The sequence below is a fragment of the Rhinolophus hipposideros genome (genome assembly GCF_964194185.1).
Source record: "Rhinolophus hipposideros genome assembly, chromosome: 12".
In the NCBI taxonomy this organism is placed as follows: Eukaryota; Metazoa; Chordata; class Mammalia; order Chiroptera; family Rhinolophidae; genus Rhinolophus; species Rhinolophus hipposideros.
The window spans coordinates 12,060,535-12,075,791 of NC_138058.1; the positions used below are offsets into that span (position 1 = coordinate 12,060,535).

At 39.5% G+C, this 15,257-nt stretch overlaps 1 protein-coding gene and 1 pseudogene across 3 annotated transcripts in view; one reads left to right on the top strand and one right to left on the bottom strand.

Annotated features, from left to right (window-relative positions):
• The first annotated feature begins 883 nt into the window (after window positions 1–883).
• The window catches only part of LOC308505804 (E3 SUMO-protein ligase RanBP2-like), a 67,129-nt gene continuing 52,755 nt past the window's right edge, over window positions 884–15,257 (top strand). For both annotated transcript variants that reach the window (XM_081068498.1, XM_081068499.1), the window contains exons 1-4: window positions 884–1,100; window positions 12,990–13,057; window positions 14,281–14,392; window positions 14,929–15,081. In XM_081068498.1, the coding sequence (XP_080924624.1) occupies window positions 1,029–1,100; window positions 12,990–13,057; window positions 14,281–14,392; window positions 14,929–15,081 (405 nt within the window). In that variant the 5' untranslated portion in view covers window positions 884–1,028. The remainder of the gene's footprint in view (window positions 1,101–12,989; window positions 13,058–14,280; window positions 14,393–14,928; window positions 15,082–15,257) is intronic.
• LOC308505788 (protein LLP homolog) lies at window positions 7,074–7,451 on the bottom strand (annotated as a pseudogene). The gene has a single exon. The product of its transcript is annotated as a protein LLP homolog (transcript).

The following is a 15,257-nucleotide window of genomic DNA, read 5'->3' on the forward strand; positions in this document are numbered from 1 at the left end:
TCCCTGTATTTGTTTCTATTTACCAGGTAGTGCTGCTCCATCCCCAATCTTAATGGGTGTCCTGTGGGACCAGTGGCACGGTCTCCCTGGTCACCTGAGCTGGGTGCTCCAGGGGTGTTCCTTGTGTGGGTTGTGTTAAAAATTTCAACATATTTCATTTGATATTTTCCCAGATAATTAAGACCCTACCATACAGGAAGATGTGATCTTTTTAAATCTAAAACTGTCTTCTCCACTGAAAAACATTTTATAAAACTTGTTTTAAAATAAATTCAAATTCCAAAAGTAAACATTTTTGAAGATTTGGAAAATATAGATGGCTCAACATCTTGAGATGATTACTGTTAACATTTGTTAACGTTTTGGTGTATTCTGTTTTGCTAACATAATATAAATTTTGGGAGCCATTCATATACACAGGTACATACTATATGCACATATAATTATAATCGTCCAAAAACGTTGTATTTGTATGTACTTTAAATTTTCTCATGTTTTTTTAAAAGCATGAATTTTAACCTGCATGCTTCATATTTACACGTGTTGGACATAAAATATTTAATCGCCTCCAGAAGGGTCGTTCCAAATTGGAACAGGCTCACCAAGATGGCCTGAGAATGCTTTTTACTGCCACAGCACCGCGTAATGTTAAGAACAAGCCACTCAAAATTTTGAGAACCCATCAAGGAAAAGCATCATCTCATTGCATTAGTTACTAGTCCTTGTTCCCTGTGCGGCGACGAGCACCTCCCACGCTGGCCGCTGCCCGCGCTCTGACAGCGGAAGGATAACGGAGCTCCGTAGGACCGTGCGCAGGACCGTGCGCAGAACCGGGGGCGGGGCGCCGCCGCAGCGCCGCCGTCGTCGGCGTGGCGCAGAGTGCTGACGCAATACGCACGCGGGCGGTGCGCTCTTCTGCCCGTGACGGCGCTGCGTCACGGGCTTTCAGGCGCTTGTTCCCGGAGACGGTTACTGCTGCGGGCCTTAACGCTAGCGTCTCGCGTCCCGGGGGCCAGGTCGGCGGCGCGATGAGGCGCAGCAAGGCCGAGGTGGAGCGCTACATCGCCTCGGTGCAGGGCCTCGCTCCGTCGCCCCGAGAGGTGAGCGGATTCGGGGGGGACGGGTGGCCTCCGCCCAGGCCCGGCCGCGGCCTCGCGTGGCGCCGGCGTCATGGCTCCCGGCGGCCGCCGCTCCTTGGCACGTTCTGTGGAGGCGCTGGCGGGCTTGTGTGGTCCGGTGGGCGGAGTGGGGCTCGCGACTCGAGGGGGACAGGGTACGGGGGGAAGGGCGAGACCGCGGCGGGCGGCCGTCGGCGCCGGCGCTTCCTCTTTTCTTTCCCTGGCCCGCTCCCGACCGCCCTCGCCCGAGGGCCCGTCCTGTCCCGGGGTTTCTCGGCCGCGCCGGTGCGGCCTGGTCCCCGGCGCTTGCACGGCTGCCATATGCCGTTGGGTTCTTTCCGTGTCCCGGACTGTTACTCGGCGCGGTCGAGGCGGCACCTTGCAGGCGTGGAGTGTGGTGAAAGCCCGCGGGGCCTGACGCAGCTCCGGGGGAGGCTTTTCCTGCGGTGACGGTGCCCTCGTGGGCGTCCCGGGGCCCGGCGCTGGGGCAGCCACCTGTGCAACCGCCGGACACCCCGCGCACAGGACGCTGGAAGTTGCCCTGTTTGAGGCGGGTTCTCCGCCTCCTCTTCCCACTCCGCTCCCTCCCTCCAAGCGCCGGACGGACACTTACTTGCCCCCCCCCCCTTTTTTTTTTCTAAACGGAATGTTGGGAATTCTAAATTTCTTATATGGCGTTGTTACTATGGATTACAAATTTTAACCTTTCTTTCCAACCACATGGTCCAAGGGCATTTTTTTCTCTTTTAAGATAAATAACGTGTTAGATATATTTTGTGTTCAACAGAATTTTAGCGATTGGGTGTGAAGGTTGAGGAAAAAGATACTGAGGGTGGATCTGAGTCGGTTTGCCTGTGGTTGAGTCACAGGGATTTGAGGCAGATTACAGCCATTTCATCAATAGGATGGAGTTACAGTATTGCTAGGAGTGTGTAAGATGATCCATGTTAAGCATTTAGGGTAATAGTGAGCATTACATAGATGTTGATGTTAAAAGACAGTCGTTCTGACCTGTTTTGGGCAAGGGCCTATGAGAAGCAATTGTGTGAGGAAACACAACAAAACCAATCAGAAAACCCATAACTAGCATGCTGTACACTTGAAACTAATATAACATTGAATGTCAACTCAAATTGAAAAAAAAAGAAAAGAAAAAAAGGGATAATTGTGTGTGTGTGTGTGTGTGTGTGTGGAACTCCCCAAACTCAAGGACCATTAACGACATACTGTTACTGTATCTTTTATCACATACGAGGCATATGTTGTCTTACTTTGTGCTCCCAAAACCCTGTGGATATTGACACCCAGAGAGATTAAAGAGACTTGTCCAAAGTCAATAGGTGGCTTGGCAGGATTTTGGTAGTGGGTCTGATTTAGTTTCTTGTAGGAATAATGGAGTAGGTTACAGCCTGTACCTCCAGAGGAGAGGAATGCGTACCTACGTACAGATTGTGATTTCAAACTGCTGGCATATCATAAAAACAAATGTGGTGCCCAAGTCTAAAACAGAACCTGATTAAGGCTTTCTTTACCCCTGAAAGTGATGTGACTTTTTTGTTTTTAAAGCAAATTTAGAGCTTTCATGAGATTGTTAGTGGGGACTCTGGCTCCCAAAAGATTAAGAACCACTGGTCTAGACAGAAGGTAGAATGTTCTTTGAACTACCTAACTTCCATTAAATAAAGAGGGTTGGGGGCAGAATTTTAAGGATTGGTTATTATGGCCATCTCTCTTTCACATTTAAAGATTATTATTTTAATCAGATGTTTTTCATCAAATATAAATAATCATTTACTTTAGAACCTGGGGATTTCAGTGGAATATTGATTAGCAAGTGAGTAACTTTGGAATTTGTCAAGATATTTGGTAAATACAGGTCTAACTGAAATGACAAACGGTACTTTGGATAGCTTGGAAGGGAGATGGTGGAGGCCGCAGAGACAGCCTCTGTGAAGACTGGAAAGAGATTAATATTTACTTGGCTCCCCGTTTGGCAGAGACTGGCCATGTGTGAACTGACCATGCTTTTGTAGGAAGTCCAAGTTCTGGAGTGCAGTGATGGGTCCATACTCGTGTTTTCCCTGGCTTCCCCACTTGTTCATCTCCTCTTGTCTTGCCATTTTTCTACTCCTCACCTGCTTTTTCCCTTGTTGAAAGTGTCACTTGTGTTTCTTTACTTTTTATTTTCCAGATGGCTTCTGTTTTGTTTTTCTAGATTTCTGTCTGATTGGCTTACATTTCTGTCTAGTTGGCTTCCCATTCCACATCCCTGATTACCTACCCCTCAGGGGCAATTTGACAGCTCTTCCTTGTTTATTTTACTGTTTACTTCCTACTTCATACTTCTGAATAACATACATGTATACTTTTATTTCTTGATCTATTTGCCCTCATGTTAGACAATTTCTACTGGCTTACTACTATGTTTCTCCAGGTGTTTTAATTTCCTCTCTTGTTTTTCTAGTTGTTATTGTAATTTTTAGTTAAATGAATATATAGTATTTATATAATTACGATAAGGTAAATATTTTTGTATTTGAGTTGCCTTTATTGTGTAGTTTTATTTTTCCTGGAGTTAATAATTGCATTATTTTTTGGTTTGTTTGGTTTTCTATGATGTATTACTAATTCTTTACCCTAACTCAATATAAACTCAAGTGTGATCAAACAGGTCACATAATCCATCAACTTCAGGTTAAGAAAACATTTTTTTGAAGAGTCTTGCTTCTGGAGCACTCTAGTCTTACTGCTTCAGCTTGGGGTGGTTTCTGTTTCTGCTACACCGCTGTGCTCCTGGGAATTTCTCCATTATCATTATTTTGAGAATTCCTTTCACTTCTTTTCTGTATTAGACTTTCGGTTTCCTGTAAGTATCCTCTTGATTTACTTCCTTGTTTTGGTGTAGCACAACCTCCAGTTTGCTTTGAGAAGGAATGGGAACTTTTTTTTTAAACATTGTATGTCTGAAAAATGTCTTTACCTAATTTAGTTGATAGTTTGGTTGCAAATTCTAGGTTTGTAATAACTGTTTACTCAATTTTGAGAGCATTGCTTAATTTTCTGATCATTTGTAGTATTACTAGAAGTCCTTTAGCTTAAAGGTTTAGCTTAAAGTCCTTAGAAGTCCTTTAGCTTAAAGGTTAACCTTTAGCTTAAAGGTTTTCTGCAAGATTCCTTTCAATTCACAAAAAAATACTGACTAATTTCCTTCAGTTCTGGGACATTTCTTGTGTACTTTGCACGTTCCCCTCCCTGTATCCTCACTCCCTCTCATCTGTCTGTGTTTTTTTCTGTCACCTTTCTGATGATCTTACCAGCTGAAAGTTGGTTCTGGTTTGATCCTCGACATTTTTCTCTTGCTTGTATCTTCTATTTTATTTATTTATTTTAAAAGAGATTTCATTTCCTTTAACTTTATCTTCCAGGGGAAGGGAGTTGGGCAGCTCACCATTCGGTTTGTAGGTTTTGCTTATCCACCTCAACAATTCCTGCCCTGGTCCTTGTCAGGACTCCACAGTTGGGAACTCGTCAGTTTATACTTGAGAACAAACCCATTTACTTAAGCTTTTTGCAAGGGTTATGGGTGGGGGTCGGTTGTGACATCTTTCAAGGTATGAGCATTCCTGTTTTCAGCTTCACATAATTTTTTTTTTTAAGGCGGGCGCAGCTCATGGTGGCTTATGCAGGGATTGAACCGGCAACCTTGGTGTTATTAGCACCATGCTCTAACTAACTGAGCTAACTGGCCACCCCCTCAATTCTTGATACTTAGCAGCTGAAGGGAATTCAGGCATTTGCTCACAGTGGCATAAGATGTCATGGAAGTACGTAGACTGAAGCATGGATTGTCCTGCTGTATAGCTTTGCCTCTGCTCCTTCCTAGCTATGTGTTCTTATACAAAGCACTTGTCCCCCTGGGCTTCAGTTCCTTTGTAAGATTGGAGACAGAAGATTATCAAGTTTCCCCCAAATTTTACGTTTCTGTATATTAGTTTTTAGTAATTGTTGTTTATCTTAAGATAGTTCTTTTTAATGAGATAGCTGGAAACAAAATAAGTAATGGAGTTGATTTTTCTATTATGTGTTGATGTTGTACCTTGTGGGAATCTTCATTTAAAGGGTGGGGGGAAGAAAGCTTTTCCTTTTAAGGCAATTTGACTGTTACATATTATTGTTATAAACTTTCTCATCTCTTTTAAATTTATGAATTTGTGGCAGAAGAGGGAGACTCTGTGTACTCAATTCTGGTATATTTCTTTCTATGTTTTTTAGAAGTAGTCCTGATTTTCTTTTTTTTTTTTTTTTTTTTTAAAGATTTTATTGGGGAAGGGGAACAGGACTTTATTGGGGAACAGTGTGTACTTCCAGGCCTTTTTTCCAAGTCAAGTTGTTGTCCTTTCAATCTTAGTTGTGGAGGGTGCCGTTCAAGTTGTACTTTCAGTCTTAGTTGTGGAGGGCGCAGCTCAGCTCCAGGTCCAGTTGCCGTTGCTAGTTGCAGGGGACACAGCCCACCATCCCTTGCGGGAGTCGAACCGGCAACCTTGTGGTTGAGAGGATGCGCTCCAACCAAATGAGCCACCCAGGATCTCAGCTGCAGCTCAGTTCAAGGTGCCGTGTTCAATCTTAGTTGCAGGGGGCACAGCCTACCATCCCTTGTGGGACTTGAGGAATCAAACGGGCACCCTTATGGTTGAGAGCCCACTGGCCCATGTGGGAATCGAACCGGCAGCCTTTGGAGTTAGGAGCATGGAGCTCTAACCACCTGAGCCACCAGGCCGGCCCTAGTCCTGATTTTCTTGACCTGTTTTGGAAAGTGTTAAGAATACTGAATGAAGTTTAAGATTGTGTGTAACTTTTTAGTTTTAGAATATGCCCTGTTAAGGAGGACGTATTGTCAATACTGTCATACTAAGATACCTTGGAATAATTTTCTGAGTATATGTCACTCTTTTGACATAAAATTAAAGTATATTTTTAACAGCTCTATTGAGATATAATTCCTGTACCATGCCATAAAATTCGACCATGTAAAGTGTACAATTTAATGAGTTTTGGTATGTTACGTTATAGATGTTTTAAATTGTGGTTAAATATATATGTAACAAAATTTGTCACTTTAACTACTTTTATCGTGTTTGTAAATTGACGTATAACTGGATCGTGTTCCAGATCATGTTCATAGATCGTGTTCCAGAATGACGTGTAATTGGAATCATACAGTCTGTAGTCTTTTCACATTGGCTTCTTTCATTTATGACATTCGTTTAAGTTTCCTCCATGTCTTTATATGGCTGGATAGCTCATTTGTTTTAAGTGCTGAATAATATTCTATTGTTTGGATGTATCACAGTTTATCCACTCACCTACTGAAGGGCGTCTTGGTTTCTTCAAAGTTTTGGCTACAGACATCTGTGTGCAGGTTTTTGTGTGACGTTCTCAACTCCTCTGGGTAAATGCCAAAGATGATTACCAAATAAATACCAAAGTGTTGTAAGAAACTGCCAAACTGTCTCCTAAAGTGGCTGCACCATTTTGCCTTCCCGCCAGCAATGGATGAAAGTCCCTGTGTCACCACGTCCTCACCAGCATTTGGTGGTGTCTGTTCTGGGTTTGGCTGTTCTTATAGGAGTATAATGGGATCTTGTTTTAATTTGCAACAAAACAAATTGATGTGGAGGTTCTTTCTATATGCTTTTTTGCTGTCTCTATGTCTTCTTTGGTAATGTGCTCGTTCAGGTCTTTTTGTTTTGTTGTTTTCGTTTTTTTTCTTTCAACAAATAAAATGTTTTATTAAAGTTCCCAAAATGAATTTGAGGAGTTATGTTGGGTTTGAATTGAAGAAAAAGGCCAAGTTAGAATATGGAAACAAAGTTTTCATTTGGTGGAAGCTGAAGTCAGTGTGTACCTTCTACTCACAGATCTGTCCCATATGGCATTTTTCAGGTTTTTAAGAGTCTACCAGGCCAGGCCCTTCGCTGCCTTCACTGTTTTTGCTTTGCTTTTCCCCTTCCCTTTCTCTCTCTTTGCCTTCAGCCTTTTTCTTTGCCTCTGGTTCATCCATACAGGGTACTGTCCGTGTTGGTCCTGAAGAGTCTTTTTGTTTCTCTTAATATCGGTCTCCATTTTCATGTCATCGTTTTTCATCTTTCACCACACATTGGTTTTCTCTTCACAATGTTTGGGGACCACCGCAGTTGCTATCTCTTGAACATCTTTCATTAAAACGTCACTATCTAGTTTAAGAATACTTTTAAGTCTACTAAGCTCCTTTGGGGCATTCTTTTTTCTCTTTTCAGCACTCCTTTTCCCCTTACTCCATAAGCTTTTAGCCATATTTTATCTGAAAAAGCTCACAGTCCGCACGCACACGACGACGGAGTCTGTTTGTTTTTAAGATTTGTTCTTAATTAAAGTTTATTGTGGTGACAGTTGTTAGTAAAGTCATATAGATTTCAAGTGTCTAATTCTGTAGTACATCTATAAATCCCATTGTGTGTTCAGCACCCTGAGTCAGTTCTCCTTCCATCATGTTCAGGTCTTTGACCCATTTTTTTAAGATTGTATTGGGAAAGGGGAACAGGACTTTATTGGGGAACAGTGTGTACTTTTTTCCAAGTCAAGTTGTTGTCCTTTCAGTCTTAGTTGTGGCTCAGCTCAGCTCCAGGTCCAGTTGCCGTTGTTAGTTGCAGGGGGCGCTGCCCACCATCCCTTGGGGGACTCGAGGAATTGAACTGGTAACCTTGTGGTTGAGAGTCCGCGCTCCAACCAACTGAGCCATCTGTTCAATCTTAGTTGCAGGGGGCAGAGCCCGCCATCCCTTGCGGGACTCAAGAAGTTGACCAGCAACATTGTGGTTGAGTCCACTGGCCCATGTGGGAATCGAACTGGCAGCCTTCCGAGTTAGGAGCATGGAGGTCCAAACGCCTGAGCCACCAGGCTGGCCCGATCCATTTTTTAATTGGTTTGTTATTGTTGATGTTAAGAGTTGTGTATTTTGGATAACAGGCCTTTCTCTGATGTGCCTTTTGCAGATGCTTTCTTCTAGTGTGTGGCTTGTCTCCATTCTCTTGACAGTGTCTTTTGCAGAACAGAGAATTTTTAATTTTAATGACGTACAGCTTAGAAGGCTATAAGGTCTGTCCAGCTTCATTTTTTTTTCTTTTTGCATGTGGATATCCAATTGTTCCAACATCTTTTGTTGAAAGACTATCTTTTCTCTATTATATTGTCTTTGCTTCTTTGTTAAAGATCACTTGACTGTATTTCTGTGGTTCTATTTCTGGGTGCTCTATTATGTCCCATTTTACTATTTATACTTTTGCTAATACCACATTGCCTTGATGACTGTAGCTTTATAATAAGTATTGAAGTCAGGCAGTGCCAGTCCTCCAACTTTGTTCTTCAATATTGTGTTGGCTGTGCTGGGTTTTTTGCCTCTTTATATGAGCTTTAGAATCAGATTGTTGATCTCCACAAAAATAACTTGCTGGTATTTTGGTTGGGATTGCATCGAATCTATAGATGAAGTTGGGAAAAACTGATATCTTGTCAATATGTACTCTTCCTGTGAACCTAGACACTCTTTCCATTTATTATGTTCTTTGATTTCGTTCATCAGCGTTTTATAGTTTTCCTCATATAGATCTTGTACATATTTTGTTAGATTTATAACTATATCATTTTGGGGGGGACTAATGTAAATGGTGTTGTGTTTTTAATTTTAAATACCACTTGTTTGTTGCTAATACATAGGAAAGTGATTGATTTTTTAAATATTAACCTTGTATCCTGCAAACTGGCTGTAATTGCTGATTTCCAGGAATCTTTTAGCCAGTTCTTTCAGATTTGTACATGTTATCTGCAAAGAAAGGCAGTTTCATTTTTTCCTTCCCAATCTGTGTACTTTCAGTTTCCATTTCCTGTATGAGGACTGTAAAGGAGTGGTGAGAGGGGACATTCTTGCCTGGTTCTGAGCGAGAAAACTTTTTGAGTTCCTTATCATTAAGTACGATATTAGCTGTAGGTCTTTTTGTAAATATTCTTCATCAAGTTGACATTTCCCTCTATTCCTAGTTTACTGAGAGTCTTTATCCCGAATGGTTGTTGAATTTTGTCAAATTCTTTTCTCCATCTATTGATATGATTACTTCATTCCCCTTCACCCCCTTTAGCTTGTTGATGTGATGGATTACGGTAATTGATTTTTGAATGCTGAACCAGCCTTGCATACCTGTGGTAAATCCCACTTGTTCGTGGTATGTGATTCTTTTTATACATTGTTGGATTCAGTTTGCTAATATTTTGTTGAGGATTTTTGCATCTGTGTTTGAGCGATGTTGGTCTGTAGTTCCCTTTTCTTTTAATGTTTTGGTTTGGTTTTGGTATTAAGGTAATGATGGCCTCATAGAAGGAATTAGGAGGTATTCCCTTTGTTTTTATCCTCTGAAATATTGTGGAGAATTGGTATAATTTCTTCTTTAAATGTTTGGTAGAATTCACCAGTGAACCCATCTGAGCCTAGTGCTTTCTGTCTTAGAAGGTTATTCCTTACTGGTGCAATTCGTCAATCTTCAACACAAGATCTTTTTGTGTTGGGTTTAAATCCACTGAATGCTGATACCAGAAAAGAAATAATACATTAGTAGGATTCCTAAAGTACATACACTTATAAATAAAAGTTAAAAACTCTATTCCTAAATGACGTGTTATTTCAAAGTTGTTAAAATTTTGTGGATTTTTGACACATTTTGGGGGGGAAAAAACCTTCAAATCAATTAATGCAGTGAAAGAGTTTTAAACAATGTGTCTCTAGTGGGGTGGCCCTGAGACTGACTTTAAATGAAGGTCAACGATAGGTATTAATGTGACATGATTTCTGTCCAGTGCTTTCAATGTCAGAGTAAAGAAATTCAATAAAGGCAGTTATGTGGCAAAGAAACTATGCACCGCCTGTTATAAAACAGGCTGAATAAGAATCCATTGTGTATATACCACATTTTGCTTATCCGTTCATCTGTTTAAGGACGTTTGTCCCTTGTAAGTAATGCTGCTGTGACCATGTGTATACAAATACATGTTTGAGACCTTGTTTTCAGTTCTTTTCTGGGAGATTCCTTGTATTCTTAGTTTTCTGAGTTTTTATGAATGAATATTGGATTTTGTCAAATGCTTTTTTTCTTTTGGCAGCAATTGAGATGATCATGTGTTTTTCCCCCCTTTGTTCAGTTATGTGATGTGTTACTTGATTTCACTTTTTCACATTGAACTGTTGTTGCGTCCCTGGGATAAATCCCAGTTGGGCCTGGTGTATAATGCTTCTAATATACTGTAGAATTCATTTTGCTGAGGGTACTTAGTTGAGAGTTACAGTTTAAAAAAATTTTTACTAGACTTTTTTAGAGTAATTTTAGGTTCCTAGAGATCTCCCACATACTCTCTGCCTCACATTTACGTACACCCCCCCCACAGAGTGGTGCCCTTGTTACAATTGATGAACCGACACAGATGCCTGGTGTTGTGCAGTCCCCCTAAAAATCCTCTGTGCTCTGCCTATTCATCCCTCCTTCGCCCCAGTCCCTGGCAGTCACTAGCCTTATCGTGCATTTAATAACTTTTTGAGCTGCTTTGTATATAAATGACATTTTTATTTTAAAGCTTTGTTATATGCTAATAAATTTATCGTTGAGTTTTTAATTTATTGGGGTGACAATTGTTAGTGAAATTACATAGATTTCAGGTGTATGATTCTGTATTACATTATCTATAAATTCCACTGTGTGTTCACCACCCAGAGTCAGTTCTCCTTCCATCACCATATATTTGATCCCCTTTACCCTCATCTCCCCCCCCACCTCCTATCGTTGAGTTTTAACAAAAAATACTCAAAACATGCGAAGTGGCATCAATTAAGGTATAGATAAATTAGAATCTAATGGCATTGATGACAAAAGCTTGATTACAGAATGTTACCCAATGCGGCACACAAACATCTTTGTTGTCGATAGTGCGGCCGCAGGAAGGCAGATCTGAACATCGCAGCAAAAGGGTTAAATCAGTCAGACTCCTCAGGGCTGCCGCATTTGGAGAGACACATTCTGGTTTTCGTCACTGTCTAAACTATAGTGTGCTTGGACAAGATGAGAACTAGGCAGGTGCCACGCCATGTCAGTCGTGGGTGAGGGATTTGGGTATTTTCAAATTGTAATGGAAGCTATGGAAGGATTTTAATTTTAAGCAAAGGCATACTGTGGTTTGTCTTATGTTTTAAATGATACCACTTTGGCAGATGAATGAGATGGGAGGAAAAGTATGCAGAGGGGAAAGAGGAAGGAATTGGTCTTTTCCATAGTCCCAGAGACAGGCTTGGATGTAGCAATACAGATGTAGAAAAATGGACAGAGACAATTGATAATTTTGCACATTGATATTTTGCACATAAGTTTAGTGAGTCAACACACCGTTGGTGGTAAAGATGAGATTCAGTGTATGTCACAGATGAGATATCCTGAGCGAGAAGAGGATTTAGGACCAACTCCTGGAAAAATCAGTATGAGGGCCTGTGAAGGAGCTGGAGAAGGAATGGCCACTAAAGCAGAAGTCAAACTAAAGAGCACTGTATCTTTGAAGTCATGAAAAGACTTTCAAGATGTGTGTGATTTAAGAGTATTTTGTACAGATTTCATAAGAAGGAAAAATTGAAACGTTATATAATAAACAATGGGGATTAAATTATTGTAAACCATTTGCTGCCTCTTCTGCCTGCGGTAAACACTTTATTCAGGTTTCTGATCAAATACCCCTTAATGAGACCTTTCCTGCCAGCCCTCTGTCTTACAGAATTTATAATGCCATTGTTTCCCACCACCATTCTCAACTAAGAAGGAAGAAACACTGCCAACTAAACAGGCGCAGTGGTAGGGTATCTGTGATTTGTGAGATGTAGACTGACTTTAGCTTTGTTAAAATGTGACTTACTGCAAGTACTTAATGGAATACTGTAAAATAGTGCTCTGTCTTGCTCCCATACTATTTGCTAGTCACATCTCCTAAAATGCAGGCTTCATGAAGACGGAGACTTTTGGTTTCCTGCTGATTCCCCGGGGCCCAGACAGTGGCTGGTAAATAGTAGGCACAACAAACAAATTCTGAATATGCATTTTTTTAAGGAATAAAATAAAGAAATAAAAATATACTGCTTTGTAGACTGCTTTTTTTCACAGTATGTTGATTTTCTTTTTCTCCTTGTGTAGTTTTCAAAAATAAGATGTTTGATGGGTGTGTACTCTTATCACATGGATATAACGTTATCTGATTGTGTCCCAGCATCTGGACATGGGAGCTTATGGAAATAAAAGAACCAGGGTGTGGACTTGGTTTAGTACTGGAAGAATTCAATTTTTATTGCTGCCTTTTTAATTCCTTGAATATAAAACACTTACCTGAAGACGGAATACTAGTACCTGGATGAGGGAATCCTCCGTGTCTTAATAGGTCTGAAGTACTTGCTTATTCTTCCCCATAAAGGCTTTCATGTGATAGAAGAGTGGTTTCTGGTATATTTCTCCCCTAGAAAAGCGGGTTTCTGTCTCTTATCTGTAAAGTGAGAGTGGCACCACATGATTTCTAAGGTTTTCACTGATATAAATTACTAATTTCTGATGTCGTCTTATCTGTGGTTCTTAAATTTATGTTTTGTTATGATGAGAATTATAAGATGTGAGATCATGGCTTTTAGAACATAGATGCATTTTCTATAGGCAATTTCTTTTACCTTTTAAGTGAACAAAAATGAAGTATATTAATATTAACCTCATTAGGACAGATTTTTAGTTGCAAAAATTTTATAAAATAAGAACTTTTAATGTTTTTTAGAAGTCAATGAAAGGATTCTATTTTGCGAAGCTCTACTATGAAGCTAAAGAATATGATCTTGCTAAAAAGTAAGTACCGAACTGTAAACACGCTTTGAATTTCTAAAATTAATGCCTTTACCTCATGTTCTTTGAAATGTGTTCAAGTAATTATTTTTTTAGCAGTTCTTCCTAAGTATGTCCTGGAAATAAGGGATTCCTCAGCAAGACTGATGTTTAGGACTAGTCTAGATTCCATGAAGATTGAGCCTAGAATATTTCCTGCATGCCTGCCTAAGGCAACAGATTATTTGGTTTAAAACACTTTTTCTAAAGACTGTCGTAGGTTAGAATAAAAGGCAACCATGCTCATACCTTAATTTCTTCCTTGTTAGATATCTGGTACATGAATCAGCTGGAAAACAGCAATGAATACAAAATTAAACTGTGATTCCTGGGTAGGAGAATAGTTTGGATAAAAGAACTTTAACTGACTCAATAGGTGACACTTTGAGGCATTGTCTCACTCATAGGACCAAGAAGATTGGTGATCTGTTTTCCTGATTCGGAGTAGCTTAAAGCAGGAAATTAGGAGGGAGGAAAATTATTAAAGAAGCTGGAGAGGCCAATAAGGAAAGTGATAGCACCTTTCTGTTAACGCTTGTCCTTTATTCATGTGACACTTGTTCTTGCAGTGTTGTTCTGTGGTCTAATTATAACACTCACTGAGCCTAGAAGATGCTTATTTTTAGTTGTTACTTGATTTAAGAAATGGAAATTACCTGCATTTGGTAGTACATTTAGTATTTTTTTCTCTGCTGTGTTTTAGCTGGATATAGTACTGTCAGACATTATTTTCTTGTTTAAAAGGTAAATACATTCTTTAGCTGTTTGGGAAATTGTTGCTCTTTAGTATTTTGCGTTATGATAACTTAAAAATGTTTACTACAATCACTTTCTAATTTCTGTGCAAACTCTTCAATGCTTTACCAAAATGAATCAGGAAGAAAAAGCAATTATGTGTTCATTTCTTATGTGTGGGTAGCACTGGAAAAAACGTTTTGGTAACTATAGCATTTAATGCTAACATTAGTATGTTGTCAACTTTGTGTTTGAATATTATCTGTTTGTTTCTATGGATACTTGTGCATTACCACATGTTCTACTTTAAATTGTGGTAGTCAATAATTAGAATAACGGTATAAATTAGTGGTTGTTTTGGTTATAAGATGTACTCTTAAGTTAGTGTTTAAATAAAGTTCTACAGGTGATTATTTAAAGATTACTTACTTTTATATTATTTTTTAAAACAGATACATATCTACATACATTAATGTGCAAGAAAGGGATCCCAAAGCTCACAGGTTTCTCGGTCTTCTTTATGAAGCGGAGGAAAACATAGACAAAGCTGTTGAATGTTACAAGGTAAAGTATATGAGACTAAAATTTAGCCCAACATGATGGTCACAGTAATTTATATAATAAATAATTCAAATATATTTAGTGGACATCATGAAAACAAGCATTGATATTAGTACTAGTATTAAGTGACACAGCTTGGAACTGATTTTAAATTTTTGGCCCAAAGTACACTATAATTTATCATTAAGAGGTTAGCACTTGTAAAAGAAGACTGACACCTATAAATTTTAATTCTAACATGGTCAGAAATGCTTTTCTTACGTCTCTCTTTCTTTCTGTCTCTCCCTCCCCCCCACCCCCTTTTCTACCTTCCTTCCTTTTTTTCTTCCTTCTTCCTTCCTCCTTTCCTTCCTTCCTTCCTTTCTGGCATTTACATAATAAAAACACAATTTTTATTTAATTTGTCTTCAAGAGTGTTCCAAAACACTTGAAGTTTAATTTTAACAACTTTGAAATAACATGTCATTTAGGAATAGAATTTTTAACTTTTATTTATAAGTAGGAATCCTACTAATGTATTATTTCTTTTCTGATATCAGCGTTCAGTGGATTTAAACCCAACACAAAAAGATCTTGTGTTGAAGATTGCAGAATTGCTTTGTAAAAATGATGTTACTGATGGAAGAGCAAAATGTTGGGTTGAAAGAGCAGCAAAGCTTTTCCCAGGAAGTCCTGCAGTTTATAGACTAAAGGTAAGAAACTGAACAAGACGTTTAATAAAAGCAGTTGGGGAAAACTTAAGACACAACCATTTCTAATACTTGGAATTTAAGTGACTTTTCAGTAGCATACTTATTAAACCAGTGTGTGTGCAGGTGGGGAGTTGGTGGGTAATGGGTAAAGGTGGTCAAAAGTATAAACTTCCAAT